The sequence below is a fragment of the Gorilla gorilla genome, chromosome 1, assembly GCF_029281585.2.
Source record: "Gorilla gorilla gorilla isolate KB3781 chromosome 1, NHGRI_mGorGor1-v2.1_pri, whole genome shotgun sequence".
In the NCBI taxonomy this organism is placed as follows: Eukaryota; Metazoa; Chordata; class Mammalia; order Primates; family Hominidae; genus Gorilla; species Gorilla gorilla.
The window spans coordinates 26,234,915-26,259,039 of record NC_073224.2 but is presented as its reverse complement, the minus strand read 5'-3'; the positions used below and the strand labels follow the sequence as shown (position 1 = coordinate 26,259,039).

At 35.8% G+C, this 24,125-nt stretch overlaps 1 protein-coding gene across 3 annotated transcripts in view; it reads right to left on the bottom strand.

The window, feature by feature from the left end:
* The window catches only part of RYR2 (ryanodine receptor 2), a 790,171-nt gene that overhangs the window by 411,077 nt on the left and 354,969 nt on the right, over positions 1 to 24,125 (bottom strand). For all 3 annotated transcript variants that reach the window (XM_063708024.1, XM_063708025.1, XM_063708026.1), the window contains exons 9-10: positions 6,528 to 6,602; positions 425 to 581 (exon numbers count right to left, since the gene is read on the bottom strand). In XM_063708024.1, coding sequence (XP_063564094.1) covers positions 425 to 581; positions 6,528 to 6,602 — 232 coding nt within the window. The remainder of the gene's footprint in view (positions 1 to 424; positions 582 to 6,527; positions 6,603 to 24,125) is intronic.

Genomic DNA, 24,125 nt, shown 5'->3' with positions numbered 1-24,125 from the left:
GTCACTGTATACTGTCAATGCTTAAGAAAACAGGAAGGAGCTAGATGGATGTGTTTTAAGAACTGTAAACGACATGAAACACCTTTCATTTTATGATGTATAATAGGTATTTTCATGTTTTATATTTCTGACAGCTTCATACTATCCCAATATGTATGTATACAGTATGATTTATGCAATCATTACCCTTTATGTAATCATTACCCTTTATTGTACATTTAGATTGTTTCTATAGGCAGGTTTTAATGGTTTAGAAAAATCAGTTTTACCAGAGAGGAATGGATGGAAGAGAAACTGGGAATTTAGGAATACACATAAGACATACTTACATCATTTATTTTCTCATTTCTTTTCTCATTTCTAACATCAAAGGAAATATGACCGGGTGACATTTATAGGAAACCCAAAATATTTTCTGTCTCACCTTGGAAGACCGGAAGGTAAATGCTGTTGATTTTACATCAGCTTTCTCTTTGTCCATGAGTAGAAGGTTTTTGTCTTCCATGAGACTCAAGTATTTTCCTGTTGTGACATGGCGTAGTCGGAATGGCTGTCCCCATCTTATGTGGCTTCCACTCCACCTAATGAAAACAGTTAGGACTTGATCCAATAGCACCCACAATCAGAAGGAGTAGCTATTAAAACATATGTCGGACAATGAACAGTCATATACATTGTCTTAATGTTCTCAAAAAACTTAGGATATTAGTGATATTAATTTCATTTCACAAATCACAAAATGGCTATTCAGAATGATAAGTAATATACAAAGTCACAAAGCTTATAGTAAGAAGAAGTTAAATGTAACTCAAGGTGTTCTGACTTTGAATGCCATACCATCCACACAGTGCCCTATTCTATGCAAAGATAACAAAGAACTTGTGCTCCAAGTCAATCTCTAATACAGATTAGCCAAGCTCTAATGCAAATAATGCAGGAAGTATAACTTCAAGTAATATTTTAGCATTTACTAGTTAAAAACTTGTTGTATTTGCACAGACTTGAAAAACAGTAGGATTGTGGTTAACATCTAAGTATGATTAATTGGAACTCATATATATAAACTGAAGTCTATAGCTAGACTATATTTACCTGACAAAAGAAATGTATTCTTATACTTTACTTTTTAATATTGTGGAACAATTATATTATTAGAACCCGATGAACAAAAAAGATAAGCCAAGAAAATGAAAATTCTAAAAAAGTCAGGAAAAAATGTAATAAACAGAAATTATAGAATGTTTCAGTAAAAAGATAAGTTATGATCATTAAAAATTTGCTTTGAAGCATACTGAATGTTGTTAATGCACATAAATGATAAATGTTTGAGATGATGGATACGCTAATTGATCTGATCACTATACATTACCTGTATCAAAACATCACTATGTACCCCATAAGTATGTACGATTATCACTTGTATATTAAAAATAAATAAATGACTTTCAGGTAGGATAAAATAGAAAAATCAAAATACAAGCTGTTCTTGCTTTGCACATTACCTTGTTAACTGAAGGTTGTGTATTTAGGAGCTTTAACCATGCTAAGGTGCAGAGTGATGGCACAGTTCTATCGTGCATGACTTTCCCTTAACACCGTACCATGCAAAGTGAGAACAGGCCATATATATCATTGATAAGACACAAGCTTAAGATCAAAGTACGCAAGAAAACCAAAAACGAATGAGTAGAAAAGATTCAACAAGCAAATAAACCTCAAAAGGAAATGACAAATTTGATATTAGATAATTCCAATTCAAGGCCAAAAAGCACAAAAGGTATACAGCCAGATATTTTATGAAGAAAAAGTGTATACTCTAAAAATAATGCATGTTGTAAAGCTTCATATGTCAACAACAAGCAGAAAATGAAACATAAGGATAATTTTTTAAAAGACAGTTTACACTGGATGATTTTGTCACAATACAATGAGAAGAAAAAGTAAATATATGGAGATTTTCAATATAATCTTATTATTTAATAAACTTGGGTTCATATAGACTTATTAAAAATGTTTGTGTTCTACAAATTGAGAATACTTGTTTCAAAGCTAGCAATCTTTTAGTAAATTATAAATCAATTTAATGTTGTTTTCCTAACCTGGATTTTTGACTTGAGATATTAGCATAGAAAATTAGCAGTAGAATGTTATAACAAGTTCATTTTCACCTGAATTTGTTTATAAAGACAATTAATTTGGAAAGTCCCCCAATTAAGTTAATAACCATATACTAATAAAACCAGATAACACGGTATTGTCTTAAGATGAAATTAAAGTTTGTTACCAATAATAGCACATTAAAGTATTTCTATTTTGGAAATAAACAAGCTTTTAAAAATCCTCCTCTTATAAAATTAAGTGTATTGTTTGCAAATACTATGAAAACCACAATTATCATTATTATTATTATTACTATTATTTTTATTTTGAGACAGAGTCTCGCTCTGTCACCCAGGCTGGAGTACAGTGGTGCGATCTTGGCTCACTGTAAACTCCGCCTCCCGGGTTCAAGCGATTCTCTAGCCCCAGCCTCCCGAGTAGCCAGGACTATAGGCGCCAGCCACCGCGCCTGGCTAACTTTTGTATTTTCAGTAGAGACGGGGTTTCATCATGTTAGCCAGGATGGTCTCGATCTCCTGACCTTGTGATCTGCCCACCTCAGCCTCCCAAAGTGATGGGATTACAGGCGTGAGCCACCCTGTGCCCGGTCACAATTACGTTTAATATTTGTTTCCATTATTTGAAAAACAATGAAATATTTGGAAATATGTTTAATATTTGTTTCCATTATTTGGAAAAACAATGAAATATTTGTAAATAATGAATCACTTCTGAATAACAATTCATCTTAATCATCATGGAACACACCTTCATTTTCAAAACAGCTCAAAATTTCAACCAGATATATACTATTTGCTAGCGTATCTGGAAGATGTTCTGGGCTCAGTTCTATTCAATAGAACTCATATGTACCAGTGCTCCTTTGAAGTCTCTAAGAGGATTCTGGTAGAAATGGAATGAATGTGGCCAGTTTTTGGCAAAACCACTGCATAGTCTAAGCACATTTGCTTTCATTTCCAGCCACTCAAACTAGCCTGGTCTCACATGCCCAGACCACCACCTCCTCCCAAATGAGAGGGCAAGGCCAACAGTATCAAGAGGCAAGAAAATCATATGTAGTAAAAGCTAAAATTGGCAATAGTAATGGAGTTTTATAAAGCAATTTCCTATGGTAAGATCAAAAACCTGTGCCCTACGTATTATCGATGTTTACTCAAAATTACCTCAAAGGGAATTGGGGAATAGTGAGTACTTCTTTACGATATGTCACCCTTTAATTTTGTTTATTTGCAACATAAAAAATAGAACTTGAACTCTATGTAATTCATAGTTTTTATTTCCATGAGTATTCCTATTACAGGAACTAACACATATCTCACTTACAATATCCCTATAATTTTGCCTGGAGTAAAATGTAGGAGAGCATTTTCTATTCAATTTAACTCCCTACATTAAAACCATTTATTAAAAAGGCCATGATACTGAAAAACTTTTGACAATAGTTTCATGTGTAAGAGTATGCAGTATAAAACATATAATGAATGGGCCACATCAACTACAACAAATATATAGTATAGGATCTCATTGGAGAAAAGAGAAGACCGAGTATCCCAAATATTGAATATAAACATTGGCATTAGGCAATATAGTTCTATCACAAACAAAAGCAGGATCTTCACTATAAATTGCTAAATATAATGCAAAATTAGTAATTATGTGGCCATTGCATCTAAGACATGTAAACTTCCTAGAATGAAAGGGATTTAATTTAAAAAAATAAAAGCTCCTAAACTGAATGTAGCTTAATTTACATATCTACAATAAAGCCAAAGTAGTTTAAAGAGTCAGTATAATCTGAAAAGCTTCTTAAAATAATGATATTCCGTACATATGAATCTCCTACTTTCCTACTGCTAGACAGGAAGGTGAAATTTAATCAAGGGTCAGAGAGAAGAGCAAAACATCTGTCTTTAAGCTGCTAAATGGTTGAAAAACTACCTGCTCTGCCTTCTCTGTGGTATTCCCCTCAGTGACATCTGAACTATGAGAAGCAATTAGCATTCCCTTTCCCCAGTGGCTGACCATAAGATCATCTCCTTTCTATATATTGATTATCTGTAATCAAAGCGAAAATAAACTCCAAACTTCTATTTCAAAATACAAACATAAGCAACAGTAGAGAGACAGGATCAAGACTACTTAATGCAGAAGTTTGAAGAATAATCTAGATTTATGTAGTCACAGCTCATCAATATCAATAACAATAAAAACAAAGTCCTATCAGGTTTTCAGAAGCTTTCGTGTTTTTTTTTTAACCAAAAATAAGACAGATTTAGGGTCTCTCTCTACAAAAAAGATAAATATTTCTTTAAGCACTCAATCATGAAGTATAGGTATGTCTCTAAATTTTGAAAACACATATTCAATCTGTTTTATAAGGTCAATACAACCTCTCGAAACTGCACTTATAGTGACAATTTAATTACATATGTAATTAGTAATTATGTATACAATTAATTTGTATAAACACTTCTTTAATCTTTCATTTATAATACACAATGTAAAAAAAATCCCTTTCCTTAAATTATCTGAATAATTACAAAATATATAAAAGCTATGAGTTTTCCTTTGTTTGCCTTAGAAGTCTGTCTCTTCTTTTTCCATCTCATTATGATATGCATTTCCAATAAAAATTTTCTTTTAAGTTTGGTAGTTACCACAAGTTTTAATATTTAGGTAGATTTGATCAATTGTGCATTTATATCAAAGACATTTAATGTTTTCAATTAGTTATTAATGACAATATAGAAGAGCTTTTTAAAGTTACAGACTAACATAAGAAATATAAGAAATTAATTTATATAAATATTTTTGTTGCAGAGGAGTAGGATGTAGTGAAAAGGAAAAACTGAATAATATATATTTTTATTGTTAAAGAAGACCATTTTCAATAAACAAAGGTATTAAACCACAGCATTACTTACAGTCAATTGGATACTTTGAAAAGGGTGATGTAACCATTTTATTTTAAAGTATCACTATTTAAAATACACTGGAAGTTATATTCCACGTGTCTAAACTGATAATGAAAGGATTTCTATGTCAACCTCACAATGTTCAAGAATGTACAAAGTTTTTCAAAATTATTGCATGGGACACAGGAGCAGAAACGACTGAAGGCCTCTAAACTATTCTCATCACCATTAGACAGGCAATAATCTCAAAATAAAATGTCTATAAAGGTAGTTATACTAGGCCAGGCGTGGTGGCTCACACCTGTAATCCCAGCACTTTGGGAGGCCGAGGCTGGTGGATCAGGAGGTCAGGAGATTGAGACCATCTTGGCTAACACGGTGAAACCCCGTCTCTACTAAAAATACAAAAAATTAGCCGGGCGTGGTGGCGGGTGCCTGTAGTCCCAGCTACTCGGGAGGCTGAGGCAGGAGAATGGTGTGAACCCGGGAGGCGGAGCTTGCAGTGAACCGAGATTGCGCCACTGCACTCCAGCCTGGGTGACAGAGCGAGACTCCATCTCAAAATAAATAAATAAATATAGTTATACTAGACTAAGATAGCCCTCATTCCCACCCATAGAGTCTGTTATCCTAAAACAATAATGTCTTTAAAGCCCAATACAAACCAATTATCATCCTAAATCAATAAAGTCTTTAAAACCCAATATACTAGGAAACAAACACATTGAAAATTTACTGCTTTTAGGCAAAGGACTAAAGCTTCCAATTATTTTTTAAAAATCTCACATTTTAATCCTACTTAAAATAGTTCAAAATGACACCTTTATCATCATATTGTATTCATTTACAGGAACTAAAAGGAAATATTCAGACAGTTAAGTCATCAGAAAAAAATACTTTATACATTTATGTTTCATAAATATTAATATATAAAAACTCTCATTACTATAATGAATACGCAGTGACTTTTATTGCAATGCAGATTTGTACTTAGCTATCAAGTGATTTTTAAGTAAATATAGTGACTTCCAGTAATGACTCTGTCCTACGCTCATGTTCAAGTTTCCTGTTTTAAATGTACTTTTAGAAGGTTAAATCCACAGTCTGTCAGATCTGAGATGTGCGACAGGCTTGCAAAGAACTTGTCTTGTCTCCAAATCTTACATCACTCTGTCCTAGTAGCCATTTCTGCCAAGAGATGCATGGTCTGGGATGAGATGATGTTAAAAAAAAAATGAGGCTAAAGACAAAAGCAGACTGTACAAAATTATTGCTTATTTCTCAGGTTTCCCAGCTGGTGAACTGAGGCTAAGGAATGATAAAGGTAGGTGGAAAGAAATAGACAAAAGAGAAACTCTCCACCACTTTCTCGGTGTTTCCTTTGTTCGCTTGCTTGCTGTAGTTTTCAGCATCACAAGCTGACACAGAAGCACAACGCCGAGCCATTTGGTACACTTGGCGCATTAGGCTGTGTTTAGAAGTTCTACTTACGCAACTCTTAGCGTCTCTAGTCTCCAAAGCGAACGTGCATGAACAGACACAGCGCCACCTTCATAATGAACAGTTCTGTTTCAACAAACAAACAAAAGCCCAAATGTGAGTTAAACATGTTTCATTCTTTGGACTCTAATTTTTTGAAGCTAATTAGGAGAGAAAAGCAAATGGCCTGTGAGTAAACAGTTAAAGTTATACTTTTTTGGCAGGAGACAGTATAGCTGGAAATAAAAATAACCAAAATAACAGTAACAGTGATCAACCTAAGTTTTCCCTGAATAAACAAAGATTTAAACATATTCTCTCTTGCCATTTTCTCCCTCTAATCTCATTCATTTTCTCTCTCTCTCTCTCTCTCTCTCTGTGTGTTTCTTCCCGTCCCTCCCTCCCAGTGAATAGATTTCACCTTACTCATCTAACTTAGGTCCACGAAAGTACTCTGTGATAAGTTTAGGTATAGTTTAATACATCATTATTTCAACATATGTATATAAATATTTGCGCTTCCAAATTCTGTTTTAGATTATTTAAAGCATTTTAAAGAAATGTAAGAACACAATTCTTAATATTTTAACATAGCAATCTGCAATTTATATCAAAATATGAATATCCAAAAAGTCACAAAAAAGGAATTTCTTTGGATGCATATCACATGCACCCAAATTCCAAAACCCTCAAAATAATGTGTTAATATGCCATACATAATGCTAAGTAATTGCTGTAAGTATCCAAATTCATGACTGCACCAACGCCTTGAGATTATTTTGGAAACCAAAGCTGATGCACATGCCCTCTTTCTTTTCTGAGTGTTAACTGTCTTCCTCTCTATAGGGTCTGTCTTATGTAAACACATGAAAGCCTATCCTGCCTCACACACAGCAGTAATACCATGTCTACTCCTGTCAGTTTCCAGTGGGCTCCAATCTTGCTTCCAGACCCATTTCTCCACTGAAACAGACTTTGCTAAAGTCATCAAGTGACCTTCATGTTACCAAATCCAATAGACTTACTTTCTTTTTAACACTGTGGAAACTCCTATTGTCTTGAAAGTTTTTCTAACACCATTCTCACCTGCCTTTCCTCCTACCTGTTTAGATAATCCTTCTCATTCTATCTTTATTGTGGAATGTTTCAAATATACGTAAAGAGAATATTAAAATAAATCTGCATACACCTAGCAGAAGACATCAACAATGATCAACATAGGGACAACCGCGTTTTACCTGTAACCTCTACTTACCCCTCCACATGCAACTCTAAAAATAATTATTTGATATTATGAAATATCTAGTCTGTGTTTGAACTTCCCAAATTGCCTCACAGATGTTTTTAATTTTCCCCTGTTGCTTTTTCAAATCCAGTTCCAAAAGAGATACACTTACCAGTTAGGGGTCTTAAGTTTCTTTTATTCTAGAATAGTCCCCATTCCTCTCTTGTCTTCCCTTCTTGCCATTTATTTGGTGATAATCAGTCTGTACCATATGTCCTGGAGGACTTTCTACATTCTAGATTTGGCCAACAGCCTTCCTATGGTGTTTTTTAACACATACCTCTAAATTGGTAGTGAGATCTAGAAATCTAGAAGCTTGTCCAAGTTTGAATTTTTGGCAAGAACATTTCACAAATTGGTGTTTCTACTTCCCATTATAACACAACAGGGGTACATAATTGTCTATTTCTTTAGATAAAATTTAATCAGTTAGTTCGGGATCACCCTAATCCATCCATTAGGACCTAAGAGTTTTAGGTAGTAAGTTGGTACAAAAGTTATTGCAGTTTTTGCCATCAATAACCAGTGTCCACAGCAGTGATTTTCAACTTTCGCTGCATAAAGTACTCACATGGATAGTTTTTAGAAATCCTTATGTGCACCCTCACCAATGACATTAAACAGATCTGGAGTCAGGACTTTAAAAAACTCTCTCGCTGGTTGCAATGGGAAGCCAAGCCTTGGAAAGTACAGTCTAAGTAAGTTACTCCACAGCAGCACTGTTGATGTTTGGGGCTGCGTGATTCTCTTTTGGGCTGTCCTGTGCATGGCAGGATGTTTACAACCCTGCCCTCTACCAACTAAATGCCACCAGTAGCCTCCCACCAGCTGTGACAACCAAAAGAGTTCTCCAACATTGTCAGATGTCCCTTTGGGGACAAAATCACCCTCAGTGTAGAGCCACTGACATAGGTAAGCAGCTCTCAAGTCTTCAGTGAGGTAGAATCCTCTCCCTTTGAGGGCTTGTTAAGACCCAGATTGCTTATCTCACTTAACATACGTCCTCTAGGCTCAACCATGTTGCTATGAATGACAGAATGTCATTTAAAAATTACAAGTAGATTGGAGAGATAGGTTCTAGTATTTGATAGCACTATAGCATGACCATAGTTAACAACTTATCATATATTTTCAAATAGCTAGAAGAGAGGATTTTGAATGTTCCCAACATAAAGAAATTATAAATGTTTGCATTGACATACATGCCAACGGCTGATTTGATCATTCTATACTGTGTGTATGTATTGAAATATCATATTGTACCCCATAAATATGTACAATTATGTGCCAATTAAAAATAATTTTGTGCCATATATCATATTCTACCCCATAATATGTACAATTATGTGCTAATTAAAATAATTTTTTAAAAAGAGATTGCTGGACCCATCCCCAGAGTTTCTGAGTGACCACATCTTAGGGTGAGGCCCAAGAATCTGCATTTCCAACAAATTCCCAGGTGATATTGATGGTCCACATTTTGAGAACCACTTGACTAGACCCATTATTTCATTTTGGCAACATACTTAACCTTGGTTGTATATTAGAATCACCTGGAAAGCTTTAAAAAGTCCAATGCACAGATAACACTCAGACTGATTAAGTAAGACTGAATGACAAAATATAGACATTGTGCACGTCTGTGTGTGTATACACACATATATAAATAGACACACTCACACAAAGACACAGCTTTTTAAATACATTTGACCTTTAATAAGGGTCTTTTACTTGACCACAAAGAAAATGTTATCAGATTTTTAAAGACTTTTACTCATCATATTTTCTGATCATAAACAAAAAAATTAGAAACAAATACTGAAAAGAAAAGAAATTGACAACTTGGAAAATGAAGAAACTTCTAAATAATTCATGGGTCAAAGAGGGAAACAAAATTATACTCTATCTAGAATATAATGAACAGAAAAGCACTTCTTAACAAGTCTATGATTCACAGGTAAACTTTGAACACTTTTAATCTGCAATCCTTTAATTATTAAATAAAACATGTAAATAAAGAATTGCCTGAAGACATATAGAGAACAAAATAAACCAACAGAAAATAGAGGAAGAAACTCAATGATATACTGTTAAATAAGATGCAAGAGTGTAAATTATGTACATTTTCTGTGCAAGTTATCACTAAAAATCTATCATATATGTATATATGCGAACATGTATCTGTATGAGCATGGAGACAGTTGTCAAATAATGAACATCAAACTATTAGCATTAATTACGTTAGAGGAACAATTACATAAGGTAATAAGGTATACAGAAATTAAGCTCAAAACATTTTTAAAAGGTCTCTAAGATACAAATAGCATGAATAATATATCTTTGTAAAATTATGTGGATTTATACAATAAAGTGAAGAATTATCACGCAAATGGTTTACTTTGATAACTTTACCTTTTGAATTTAACAATGATCTTTTATAAAAATCTAATGGTATTTTTATTAAAATTTTACATGACAAATATAAAGTCAAAAGGAAAGTTGAATCCTCCTTCCTACCTGAAATATTTTTAGCTTTATCTTGAAGGTTCTTGTGCCCTGAATTGTTCCTCTTCATATTTTTTTAAAAGTTTCATTGGCAGGTATAGAGAATCTGATGACTTCTTTTGATTATTTATTGCCAGGCAGGGAATCTTTGCTATTACATAGTTCCCTACGTAAATTACACGGCATGTGCAGAGCGTCAATGGTTGTCTAATCAAGTCTTCATGGGCTGTTTCAGACTGAAAATTGGCACCACAATATCAAGATCTTAAATAAATAGGAATTTCAGTCCTTCATAAAGGACTTTAAGGACACTCAAACTTATTTAGAAAGCAGCCCACCTAGAGGAATACACCTGCTCCATTAAGGGATTGTCCCTTTTCCCTGCAATGCATTTCAAGTATCAAATCAGAGTCTAGGAGGACAATCGTTCTAAAGACCAACAAGTTTACCAAATGGTATTACCAACTTCGAACTCATACAAATAAACGATTATGCTCAGAGCAAATGCCCTTTCCAGCTGGATGACTGAAAAGGGAGAAAGATTCTCTAAGAAATTACACAGACTGATAGCAACAGCACCTTTTGAGGTAATCATCACAAGGGATTTTAATGCAAATGGCAGGAAGGATGCCAGAATTCAGGAAGGTCGATGGATATGAAAACACGAAAGAGCTCATGCAGCTCTTTGTTAACTGGAGACTATTTTTGCAATGTACTAAAACAGTGTTACAGCTACTGAGAAAAAGAGTATGTGCTAAAAGAACTGGACATTGTTATTATTTTGAACAGAATTTTGTTTAAAAACTTTAATCTCATAAACCAGACACGGTCAAAGTCACTGTAATTTCACTGAATAGGAATGTTAAAAATATGCACATATAATAACCAGCAGTATGAGCTTGTTCAACAGTACTTTGAAAAATTCCAGACTTAAGGCTGTAAGTTATGCCCACATAACACATTATCCCACAATATAATACATTTCATTTAGGAACTCATATTTCAGGCTGATCGCATAAAACTGCCTGAAGAGGCCCTTTAAGGTTATTCTAAGTACAAATTCTTCCCATTAAACCATCAATTCCACTGCTCATAAGTATTATAATATTGTCCACTGATATAAAATTAGTTATTTTTGTATTTTTGGCTATAAAACACAATTTGAGTCTTATCTCAGTTGTCAATCCACTTGTTTCTCGGTAAAAAGCGGGCACTTTGACAGCTAGGATAGCTCATCTTTAGAATCTAAGGCCCAGAAAAGACTAGCATTAGCATCTTAATAAAAGCACAAATCCTTATGAGTTCTTCATAGCTTGACAGTTGGGCATATATTTACAATAAAATTTTATAGGGCACACAATTCTAATTAGTGGACTTTAGTACAGAATCATAAAATACATTATTAATGAAAGATTGCACATTGTAAGCGACACCTCCAACCTGCAAGGAAACCACTTCCTTTCATTGTGAGTGCTGCCACAGGGCTCTGTCAACCAATGACATCACAGTTACTCTCTTGCTTGTTCTGCAGGGCAACTAAAAGTTGATGACTCACTTTCACATTTGATTGTTATTAACTTTCTTAAGATGTCACTTCTTTGTGTGAACTTGTGCAAGCTGTTGACCTCTCTGCCTCATTTTCTTCATATGTAAAATGGGAATAATTTTTACTGGGTTACTGTGAAGAATGAATGAGTAATATAACCCACGTAGACCACTTGGAAAAGTCCTTGCACAACAAATGTCAGCTCTGAGGATGCAGATGGTGATGGTGATGATCATGACCATGATTATGGTCATAATTTATATTCAATCCTTCCATATAGGGAGTTAAGATTCAATAATATTTTGCCTGAATTGAATGGATTGTTGCTAAATCAATCATATTATACACTTGTTGATATTCAAAGTCCCTAAATTATAAAATCGCTCGGGACAACGTAACTAGGAAATGAAGCCTACCTATTAATAGCTTCATCATAAATCAGTCACTTCAGCGCTAGCCTCCTCCTGCAATTCAATGGCAGGATCTCAGCATTCTTTTTTTAAAAAAAAAAATAAACACATTATTTTATACTGTTTCTATGGGTCAGGAATACAGTGCATCTTAACTAGGTGCTTCTTGCTTGGTGTCTGCCTTGGAGTCTCTTGTGAGGTTGCAGTCAAGTTGTTAGCTAGGGCTGTAGTCACTGGAGGTGACCTCTAGCTACCACCATTCTACTCTCTCCTTCCATGAATTTGAATTCCACACATGAGTAAAATCATGCAGTATTTGTCTTTCGGTGCCTGGCTTATTTCACTTAGCATAATGTCTTCCAGGTTCATCCATGTTGTTGCAAATGACAGGATTGCCTTCTTTTTTAAGGTTGTATAATATTCTATTGTGTATGCATTGCAATACACTTGTAAAATGACACTATAAAAAATTCAAGCTCTGAAAAGAATGCATACATTATATAGATTCAAAGAATACTTATTTTCCTACCTTCTCTCTTATTTAAATCCTCTTCTGAAGTCACCTGCTTTGTCACCCTTCCTGTAGCTCCAGCACAGGGATCCACTGTCTTGAGAACTGTTGGACTTGACACCCACCACTATGACTTTCATTGCCACCATGAAAGGGTGGCTTAAAACAGGAGCAGACCTACCTTTTCTGTAAAGGGCCAGTTAGTAAATATTTTTGGTTTTGCGAGCCATATGGTCTCTGTCTCATTGTTTAATTCTGTTATTATCATACAAAAGCAAACATAGACAATATGTTTTTAAAAATAGGATGGCTGTGTAACAATAAAATTTTATTTACAAAAAAAGGCAGTGGGCTGGATTTCACCTACTGCCTTGATTGGTTGACCTTAGATCTAGAATATTCTACCCATATTATTGGTCATTTTAATCTCAGAGAAAGCTAGCTGGATAAAATCCAGGGTCTAAGGTCTTTCATAAATTGAAAGAAATGTCTTACCTTATCTATCTTGAATAACATTTCTAAATCTAGAATTCATATCTACATTGTGACGGATCTTTTTTGCCCTTAAGAGAAATATAGACAAATTCACAGCGCTTCAGAGCACTTGGCTTATCCAAAAAAGCCACATGAAAGAACAGCTGGGGCATTTTTCAATCTACGTTTGTTTCTTCAACATAAGAAAGCCCTGACAAGGTTAGTGCGGTAATGCTGAATAGCTTACATAGTCTATTATTACTACAGTATCACGGACACTTTGAGAGGGGCTCTAAGTGAACTTTATTTTTCTCTTTTTTACATTTACCATGACTTTAGAGCAATGGGGAAATGATACAGAACTATTCAGAGTCCTATTTTCTGAATACATAACATTCTGGTTTCATTTTTTGTCAAGAAAGAGGGTAGAGTATATAACAAATACTGAACACCAGAAGAGGTAAATAATAATAAAAGACAATTCAATCAGTCACATCAAATTTTGATCATGAATCCATTACATATGTTAAAAGTAGAGAAAACAGTTTACCAGGCTCTGAAGATTTCCTTGCCAATTCATATTATAATTACATGTTTCTGTAGAATATAATAGGGACAAAGAAGAAGCCATATCAATGTATTTTAGTTACTGCAATGCAGGGAAGTAATAAAATATGACTTCGTTTATCCAAACTCAACTTTCAATGAATATACCATAGAATTTCTGTGATATACCACAGAATTCAATTCTCCCTTCAAAAATCAGTAGTTATTTCATAATCTAAACAAAATATATTATAAATGTCATAACAGGTATTTCTAGAAATCACTATTTTTTATTTCAAAAGGAATGTGCTGTTTGAATACAAGTATGATAGCAAAAATGAATATTTTCTCCTTTTGTATACATAAGGTAATTAAGATATCACTGAACCATAGTATAACCCATCATATCAACATGCTAAAGAAAAAAATCATTGATCATATCAATAGATGAAAAAGTATTTGACAAAATCCAGTGTCTATTAATAATACAAATTCTCAGCCAATGAGGAATAGAAGGGAACTTCCTCAAGTTGATAAAGAACATCTACAAAAAATACCTACAGCCAACACCATACTCAATCATAAGAAACTTGTTGCTTCTATATCAGGACCAAATCAAGAATGTTCTCTTCACCACTACTACTCAAGACTGTATCAGAAGTTCTAGATAATGCAATAACATAAGAAAAGGAAATTAAATGTATACAGACTGAGAAGGAAGAAATAAAACTTTTTCTTCATAGATGACATGATTATTTACCCCAATCTCAAAGAATCAAGAATAATAACAAAAATCTCCTGAAACTAATAGACAATTATAGGAAAGTTTCAGGACACTAATACACAAAAATCAATTTCTTCTACACCAGAAATGAACAACACATATTTAAAGTAAAAATATTATTTATATTAATACCAAAAAATTAAATGCTGAAATACAAATCTAACAAAATATGTACAAAATCTAAATAAGGACAACTACAGAATTCTGATTTAAAAAGTCAAACAAAATCTAAATAAATTGAGAGCTATTCCATGTTCATGGATAGGAAGACTCAATATTTTCAAGATGTCAGTTCTTCCCAATTTGATCTATAGTTTCAAAGCAATCACAATCAAAATCCCAGCAAGTTATTTTGTAGATATTAACAAACTGATTCTAAAGTTTATACAAGAAGTGAAAGACATAGAAGAGCCAACACAATATTGAAGGAGAAGAACGAAGTTGGGAGACTGACACTACCTGATTTCAGGACTTACTATAAAGCTACAGTATTCAACACAGTGTGGTATTGGTGAAAGAATAGACAAACAGGTCAGTGGAACAGAATAGAGAGCCTAGAAATAGACCCACACAAATATAGCACATTGATCTCTAACAAAGAATCAGTAAGTCAATGGACATTCTCCCCAAATAGTACTGAAAAGACTGGATATCCATATATATATATATATATATATAAAGAATCTAGACACAGACCATGCCCTTCATAAAAATTAACTCAAAATGGATCACAGACCTCATACAATGGAGAAAATATAGTCTTTTCAACAAACAGTGCTGGAACAACTTTATACACATGTGTAGAAAAACTAATCTAGAACACACCTGACACCTTCCACTAAATTAACTCAAAATGAACCATAGGCCTAAATGTAACACAGAGAACTATAAAACTACTGGAAAATACCATAAGAGAAAATCTAGATGTTCTTGCATTTGACAATGATGTTTTAGATATCAAGAGCACAATTCATGAAATAAAAAATTGGTAAGCTGGGCTTCATTAAAATTAAAAACCTCTGATCTGCAAGAAAACACTATTAAGAGAATAAAAAGACAAGCCAGAGACTGAAAGACAATATTTGCAAACGCATATCTGGGAAAGGACTGGCATCCGAAATATGTAAAGAACTCTTAAAATTCAACAACAATTTGGCCAGGCGCAGTGGCTTATGCCCGTAATCCCAGCACTTTGGGAGGCCGAGGCAGGTGGATCACGAGGTCAGGAGATCAAGACCATCCTGGCTAACACAGTGAAACCCCATCTCTACTAAAAATACAAAAAATTAGCCGGGCATGGTGGTGGGCACCTGTAGTCATAGCTACTCTGGAGGCTGAGGCAGAAGAATGGCGTGAACCCAGGAGGTGGAGCTTGCAGTAAGCCGAGATCACGCCACTGCACTCCAGCCTGAGCAAGAGAGCCAGACTCCATCTCAATTAAAAAAAAAAAAAATCAACCACAATTTAAAAATCACCAAAAGATCTAAGACATCTCATCAAAGATATACAGATGACAAATAAGCATATAAAAAGATGCTGAATGTCATATGTCAACATTTGCAACTTGAGGTATCACTATTCATATGTTACAATGGCCAAAACCTGGAATACTGCAACATTAAATGCTGGAGAGGATTCCCATTCATTGCTGGTGAGAATACAAAATGACACAGCCACTTTGGAAGACAGTTTTGCAGTTTCTTAAAAAGCTAAACATACTCTTACCATAGGATTCACCAATTGTGCTTCTTGATATTTACCCAAATAAATTAGGTCTATACAAAACTTGCATGTAAATATTAATAGTAGCTTTTAATTACCACAACTTGGAAGCAACCAAAATGTCTGCCAAAATGTGAATAGACTGTAACACATCCATTGGAATGTTTTTCAGTGATGTAAAGAAATCAGTTATCAAGTCATGAAAAGATATAGAGGGGCCATATATGCAGATTGCTAAGTGAAAGAAGCCAGTTTGGAATCATAACTATATGATTCCAACTATTTAACATTCTGAGTAAAGCAGAACTATGGAGACAGTAAAATAAATATTTTTTCAGGAGTTCAGGGGAGGGAAGAAGGAATAAACGGGGAACAGGGAATTTTGAGAGCAGTGAAATTATTGTGTGTGATACTGCAATTGTGGATACATGTTATTAGTCAAAGTCTATAGAATGTACAACACTGAGTAAGCCTAATTTAGAGAATTAAGAATAATGTGTCAGTATTACTTTATCATTTATAACAAGAGTACCATACTAATACAAGATGTTAATAACAAGAAAACTGGTGAGGGAGAATTCTCTGTGCTTTCTGCTCAATTTTCCTGTAAACCTAAAAGTGTATAATAAAGTCTATTAATTTTTAAAAAATCATTAGGTATTCTAGCTCAACAAATATTAATATAGTAATAAAAATATATTAGGAATATATTACAGGGAAAAAAGGAGGTAGTTTTTAGGGCATTTTTTTCTCCAGAATATACAAAATAACACCAGGCTATCTTAAATAAACTTTGATTATTCTCTTTAAAAGAGAAGGATGGAGAGCTACAAATGTGTATGTGTAAATGTTGCAAAAGTAAATAATACGAAGAACTATTATCTTTCTATTCTTTCATAAAAACAACAGTATATAGAAATATAATTGTATTTAGCCAAAAACAAACACTAATTGTTTACCATTCATATTCTAGACACATAGGTATATATTTTAGGAAAAAGAAATATAAAACACCAAAGTTCCTGTATCCACGAATGTACAGTTTGACATGGTAAGAAAGACACGAACAACAAAAACTAGCCTAGGTAGTAGTATGGGGAAACTACATATAAAGAGATGGGAGAGGGGAGGGGAGGGGAGGGGAGAGGAGGGGAGGGGAGGGGAGAGGAGGGGAGGGGAGGGGAGGGGAGGGGAGGGGAGGGGAGGGGAGGGAAGGGAAGGGAAGGGAAGGGAAGGGAAGGGAAGGGAAGGGAAGGGAAGGACATAAATTGTCAAGAAGAGCTCTGCAAAGTTTTCATGAGGGAGATATTTGGGTTCACTCCTGGAGCTGAGTAAGAATTCAGCATGCAAAGAAAATAATGAGGATATGAGGAATGAGAGCGTGGCAGTGAGAGTAGAAAGCCTGCAGAATCATGAAGTAGAATGCTGCCATATTCAAAGTGCAAGAATACCTCAGTGGTTGATGGTGGGATGAAGAGATAAAGTTAAGAAAGTTTTTTCACCTACTTTTCTGAATGGTGGTCACAAATCCACAAGGATAAAAAGGAGTTAAAGGATAAAAAGGAGTTAAAGATAAAGACTTTGGATATTAATCTGAAAGCAACAGCACAACAGAACCCTCAAATCACAGTAAACAGGAAGGTGCACCCTTAAAATTGACATCAGCAAGAGAAACAAGTCTAATAGAGAAAAAATTTAGCAATAAAATCAATAGGACTTAAAATCCTTCTTTCTCTTGTTTCATAAAAGGTAAAAGAAAAGTCAAGGCAAAGTTTTGAGCACAGTAGACTGGTATACATAACCAAGTTATGGACTGTAAGAAGGAAAACATCTCTGACGGAATTAAATTAAGGTTGATATATTTGAATTGCTGTCTCAAGTGAAATTCACGCAGACATACTCAATAAGAACTTGAACATTTAGGATAGAAGTTCAGGAGAATGAGTCTGTGGATTAGACTTGACAGTAATTCACAAAGTTCATCGTTGAGGCTATAAGAAAGAAAAGAATGAAAACATTTTGTTTCAAGGGCATTCCATTTGTGGATATATTTGAGGGGAGAACTGCATTTGACATAGTTGATCACCCCACTGCCCTTGGCAATCTTATGCTTTGACTCCAGGATACCACTCTTTCCAGGTTTTCCTCCTACATCACTGGCGGTTGCATCCTTTGCTAGATGCTCCTCATCTCTACAATTTAGGGTCAGTCCTTTACTATATGTCCTCATTCCCAAGGTGATGTCACACAGAATGTTTTGGTAGTCTATTCCTGTGTAATCAATTACCCCTGACTTCATGGCTGAGAAACACCACCATTTCTTATTCTACCATTCTGTAGGTTGGAAGTCTAGGCATGATGTAGCTGGGTTCCCTGCTCAGGGTCTCATAGGCTGAAATCAAAATGTTGGTTGGGGCTGGGTTCCCACCTGGAGCTCAGGCCCTTATAGGAGCTCACCGGTGATTCCCAGAATTCAGTGCCTTGCAGTTTTATGACTGAAGGCCTTATTTCATTGTGCTCTGACAGCTGGAGAGGGCTCTCAGCAACTTTGCAATACAGTCTCCTAAACAGTCCCTCTCAAAACACAGCAGCTCACTTCATCCATCATGGCAGAAGAATCTCACACACCTTGAAGCTAAGACTTCAGGACTACCCTGGGAGAATCTCCCTTTCAATTAACGTAAAGTCAACTGATTAGGGGCCATAATTACATTTGCAACATTCTTTCAGCTTTGTCAAATAATGTAATCTAGTCATGGGAATGAAGTCCATCATATACCCAGTCCCATCACACAAAAAGGGAGGAATTATATACAGGATGTGTATAGCTGGGGTGAAAATCTCAAGGCCACATCAGAATTTGGTCTTCTTAATATTTGTCCTACTCCAGGTTTCTTATTCTCATTTCCTGCTTTCTTGTGGATTAAGTATTACTATTATATTTTTATGGTTTCTCCTTTAATTTTACATTCTTTTACTATGTTTGCAGTGATTACAGATTACAATATGTATTCTTGGCTTATTATAACAGATCTAATTAGTAACTTTACCACTTTCCAGACCATGCAAGAACCACCATTTAGTTCAAGTTACTTTCCCCTTGACTCATGTGCCAGTGTTGTAATGAGTTGTTCTCTATAATTTTTTGTTTTGAGACAGGGTCTCCCTCTGTCACCACAGCTGGAGTGCAGTAGCAGTGTTGCAATCACAGCTCACTACAGCCTCAACCTCCCAGGCTCCAGCAATCCTCCCACCTCAGCCTCCCGATTATGTAGAACTACAGGTGCATGCCACCAGTCCTGGCTAATTTTTGTATTTTTTGTAGAGATGGGGTTTCGCCATGTTTCCCAGGCTGGTCTTGAACTCCTAGACTGGAGCAATCCACCCACCTGAGTCTCCCAAACTGCTGGGTTTACAGATGTGGGCCACCACAAACAGCCTGTTCTCTATGGTTTTAAAATCCAAGATGTTTTTGCTGTTTTTATAATCATCATTATCATTATTTTATTTAATCAGTATCCTCTGATTTAACTCTGGTATTTATCTTGCTGTTGCTTTTTTTCCGTTTCTATACCTCCAAAGTTACATATGAGATAGTTTTCTTCTACTCAAAGAAACTCTTTTTGGTATTTCCTTAATGTGAGTCTGGTGTTGATGAATTCCCTCAACTTTGTCTAAAAGTATCACTAGGTCTGGGTGCAGTAGCTCATGCCTGCAATCCCAGCACTTTGGGAGGCCAAGGAGGGGGGATTGGTTAAGATCAGAAGTTCAAGACCACCCTGGGCAACATAGTGGGATACTGTCTTTACAAAAAATTTAAACATTAGCCAGGCATGGTGGCACACGCATATAGTCCCAGCTACTCAGGAGACCAAGGTGGGAGAATCAAGGATTGCTTGAGGCCAGGGGGTTGAGGCTGCAGTGAACCATGATCACACCACTGCACTCTAGCCGGAGCAAGGCCCTGTCCCAAAGTAAATTAAATAAAGTATCACTGTGTTACCGGATATAAAATTTTAGATTGCCAGATATTTTCTTTAAGCACTTTTAAGCTTACATCCCATGTCTCCCATTGTTTCTGAGTTGAAATCAACTGCAAATCTTACTCTTGCCCCTTTAAAGGTACTATATCTTTTTGCTTTCTGTTTTTAATAGTTTCATTTTGTGTTTACTTTTCAGCAGTTTTCCTCTGATGTGCATACCTGTGATCTGATTTGTCTTATTTAGGGGTCATAGTTTTTCTTGAATCAGTAGCTTAATATAGTTAGTCAATTTTGGAGAACTTTCAAGCAATTGTATTAAATACTTCCTTTACTCCATGCACCTGTGAGTTCTCTTTGTCTCCCTCCATCCATCTTTCCTCTCTCCTTGGCTACTGCCTCTCTCCCACCCTTGTCCTTTCATTTTGGGACTCCAATTACATGCATGTAGGATAGACCATCTATAATATCATTTACCATCTTTTTTGTTCTTTTCTGTATTTCCCAATCTTTTTTGGGGGGAAGGAGGGTGGAGACAGAGTCTTACTCTATTGGGCAGGCTGGAGTACAGTGGTGAAATCATGGCTCACTGCAGCCTCGATGTCCTGGCCTCAAACCATCCCCCTGCTTCAGCCTCCTGAGTCTCGGGGACTATAGGCATGCACCACCACATCTGGCTTTTCAATTTTTTTGTAGGGATGAAATCTCACTATGTTGTCCAGGCTGGTATCAAACTCCTGAGTTCAAGGTATCCTCCCAAAGTGCTGGGATGACAGGTGTGTGACACCAAGCCCAGCCTGATTCCCAATCTTTTTACTGTCAGTGTTTTAGTCTGAATAGTCTTCTGATCTGATTTCCAGTTCACCAATTCTCTTTTCAGCTAGTTCTAAGCTGATATTAAATCTATCCATTGTTTCTAAGTTATTTATTTTTTAGTTTTAGAATGTCTATATGATCATTTTTTACAGTTTCCAGTTCTCTACTAAATTGTTGCATCTTTTAATTCTTAGAACATAATAATCATACATATATATATTTGTTTTTTTTTTTTTAAGAGATAGGGTCTTGCTCTGCCACCCAGACTGGAGTGCAGTGACACAATCATATCTCACTGCAGCCTTGAATTCCTGGGCTCAAGCTCTCCTCTATACTTGCTATACTCAGCTCTCCATTTGCCATACCCAGCTAATTAAAAAACTTTTTTTTTTTTTGTAGAGACAAGGCCTCTTTATGTTGCCCAGGCAGGTCTCGAACTCCTGGGCCCAAGTGATCTTCTTGCCTTGGCTTCCCAAAGTGTTGCGATTATAGAAACACTGTACCCCACCAGATAATCATAAATATTTTTAATTAAACTCCAACATCTGTGTGTCTAATATCTATGTGACTTTTTCAGTACTATGTATATGCTCTTGATCTTTAGTCAAATCCTATCATCTTCTGTGCCCATGTTTGATAATAAGGAAGTAGGCTGATCTTTGTCCTTCATTCCTGGAAGACAGAACACGCTTGGAATTTTCCAAGTGAATAGAAGTGGCTTTGTTATTCATGAGCCCGTTACATCACACCTCAGTTTATGCTAATGACGTGGTTCATGGTGGGCCCCTAGATAGCTTCAAGATGGGAGCTGGCCATGCTGGAAAGATAAACCACATGATTAAAGGGGTGGAGGTTTGATCCAGCACAACACCTAGGGATAGGAAGGATGCTAGAGATTGAAATCCATCATGTAGCCTATGATCGAATGCATCATTCTTTAATAAAACTGCACTCAAACATTCTGGGCACTGAAGCTCAAGGAAGCATCCTGGATAGTGAACACATTTATGTGCTAAGAGGGTAAAATATCCTAATTCCACAGGGAACAAGAAGCTCTGCATTCAGGACCCTCCCAGACCTCATCCTATGGATCTCTTCATTTAGCTGGTCTGATATGTAGCCTTTATAATAAAACTGCAAGCATAAGTATAAACATCTGTGTTCTGTGAGTCATTCTAGTGAGTTATTGAATCTAAAGGGATTATGGGAACCCCTAAATTTATAGCCAGTTGGTCAGAACCGCAAGTGGTCTGGGGATCCCATTTGCGATTGGTATCTGAGATAGGGGCAATTTTAGAGAAAACTGAGCCCATAACTTGTGCAGTCTGTGCTAACTCCAGGTGGTTAGCGTCAGAAATATACCGCAGTACACTAGTTGGTGCTGAAACAAAATAGCCTGTTTAATTTTGATTATCAGACATTGTATATATAAAATTATACAGGCAATTTGAGTTTTATATGTAATTTTCTCCCTGAAGGTTTACTTTTGCTTCTTGCAGAATTGACAGACGAGGGCCATAGTAATCTCATATTGTCTTATGGCAAATCCCAAATGGCAATTAATATTATTTGATGCTGAGTTTCAATACTTGTAAGGTCTGGTCTATTTCTGGATCACAATTATTTTAGGGATACAGTTCTTTGAGGTCCCTCCAAACACGCCTCTTCTTTAGGGAGATTTGTACAATTTTTGATCCATTTCCATGCTATGATTCTTCTAACAGTTGTGCTTCACTTCTACGCCCTTCAGACATTGCAACTGCCTAGAGAGAAGAGGCTGCTCCAAACACTAAATTCATTTCCCTGATCTCCTTCCTTTTTGGGACTATGACCCAATACTACATCTTCACTGCTTTGTTCGCTCTCCACTTTCGGGGAAAGGGGAGTGTCTACCTTTATTAGTTTTTCTCAGTGGGAGTGGGGAGGTTGGTGTGAAATAATGTCAACAATTATTATAAATAATGTCTACTATTATTATGAATATAACATTTAAAAATTATCTTTAAAATATAACTATTTCCAACTTTGAGTCTCCCTCCCATCAGGATAGTGAGGAAATCAAGCCCTAATCATTCTTGGAAAGCAGTACCTTAATATCAGATATTGGGCAGGACAAATTTGCTTGCTAAATCTCCTATATTCAGGGTCTCTCTTTACATGCCCCCTTCCAGTCTGAGGGCCACTGCTTTTTATCCACCTGGGAGACACAGGACATTGTGCTAAAGTAAAAATCTCCACAGTCATTCCCTTCTGACCTCTTGCCACCTCCTTAGAGGCCAGGATGGAATGCGGAGGAGAAGGCTGTCGGGAGCTGAGTGCTGGGTATCCCGAAAGGGGACCCCAGAAATCTTTGCTCTTTGTCCAGTCTCTACGAATGCCTTAAAAAATTGGATCACTCTGGTCATATGCAGTTGTAACAAATAATAAAAATCCCTTGAACATTTTGTCTAGTTTCCTCTACAGTAATAGTTTGACAACTACAGTTTTTCAACAAAGATTTTGATTTTGATACAATCTCCCAAACTTACTAGATTTTTCCAATTTTACTTGTATTCATTTGTATGTGTGCATGTGTGTGTGTAAGTTCTAAACCATTTTATCATTTGTGTAAGATCCTGGTGTAAGACACAATAAATATTTCTGAGTTTCTCTTCAAAGGGTTTAACCTGTTAACTTCTTTATCCTTTGTTCTCAAACTCAACTTTTTTGTTCTTCCTTGCCCCTAGTTACCGTAAACACCCTACCCCCTTCCCATCAGCTCTAATCAATAACTCACATCTGTTTGCTTGGTTACCTATACCCATTGTTCCCCCGAAACTGCACGTCTCACACACTCCACCTCTGTACCTCCCCTCCCCTCCCCCACTATATTTAGGAAAATATGTACAAGTAGCCAATGAAGTCAGCTCAGATTGTGCGGTCCAACCCTAGCCCATGGGGGAGTGACACAGAGATAGGGGCTGCGTTAAGGATAAAAACTCCCTGGTCTCCTTTGTTCTGTGTGCACTTGCGAACTTGATTGATGTGAGTG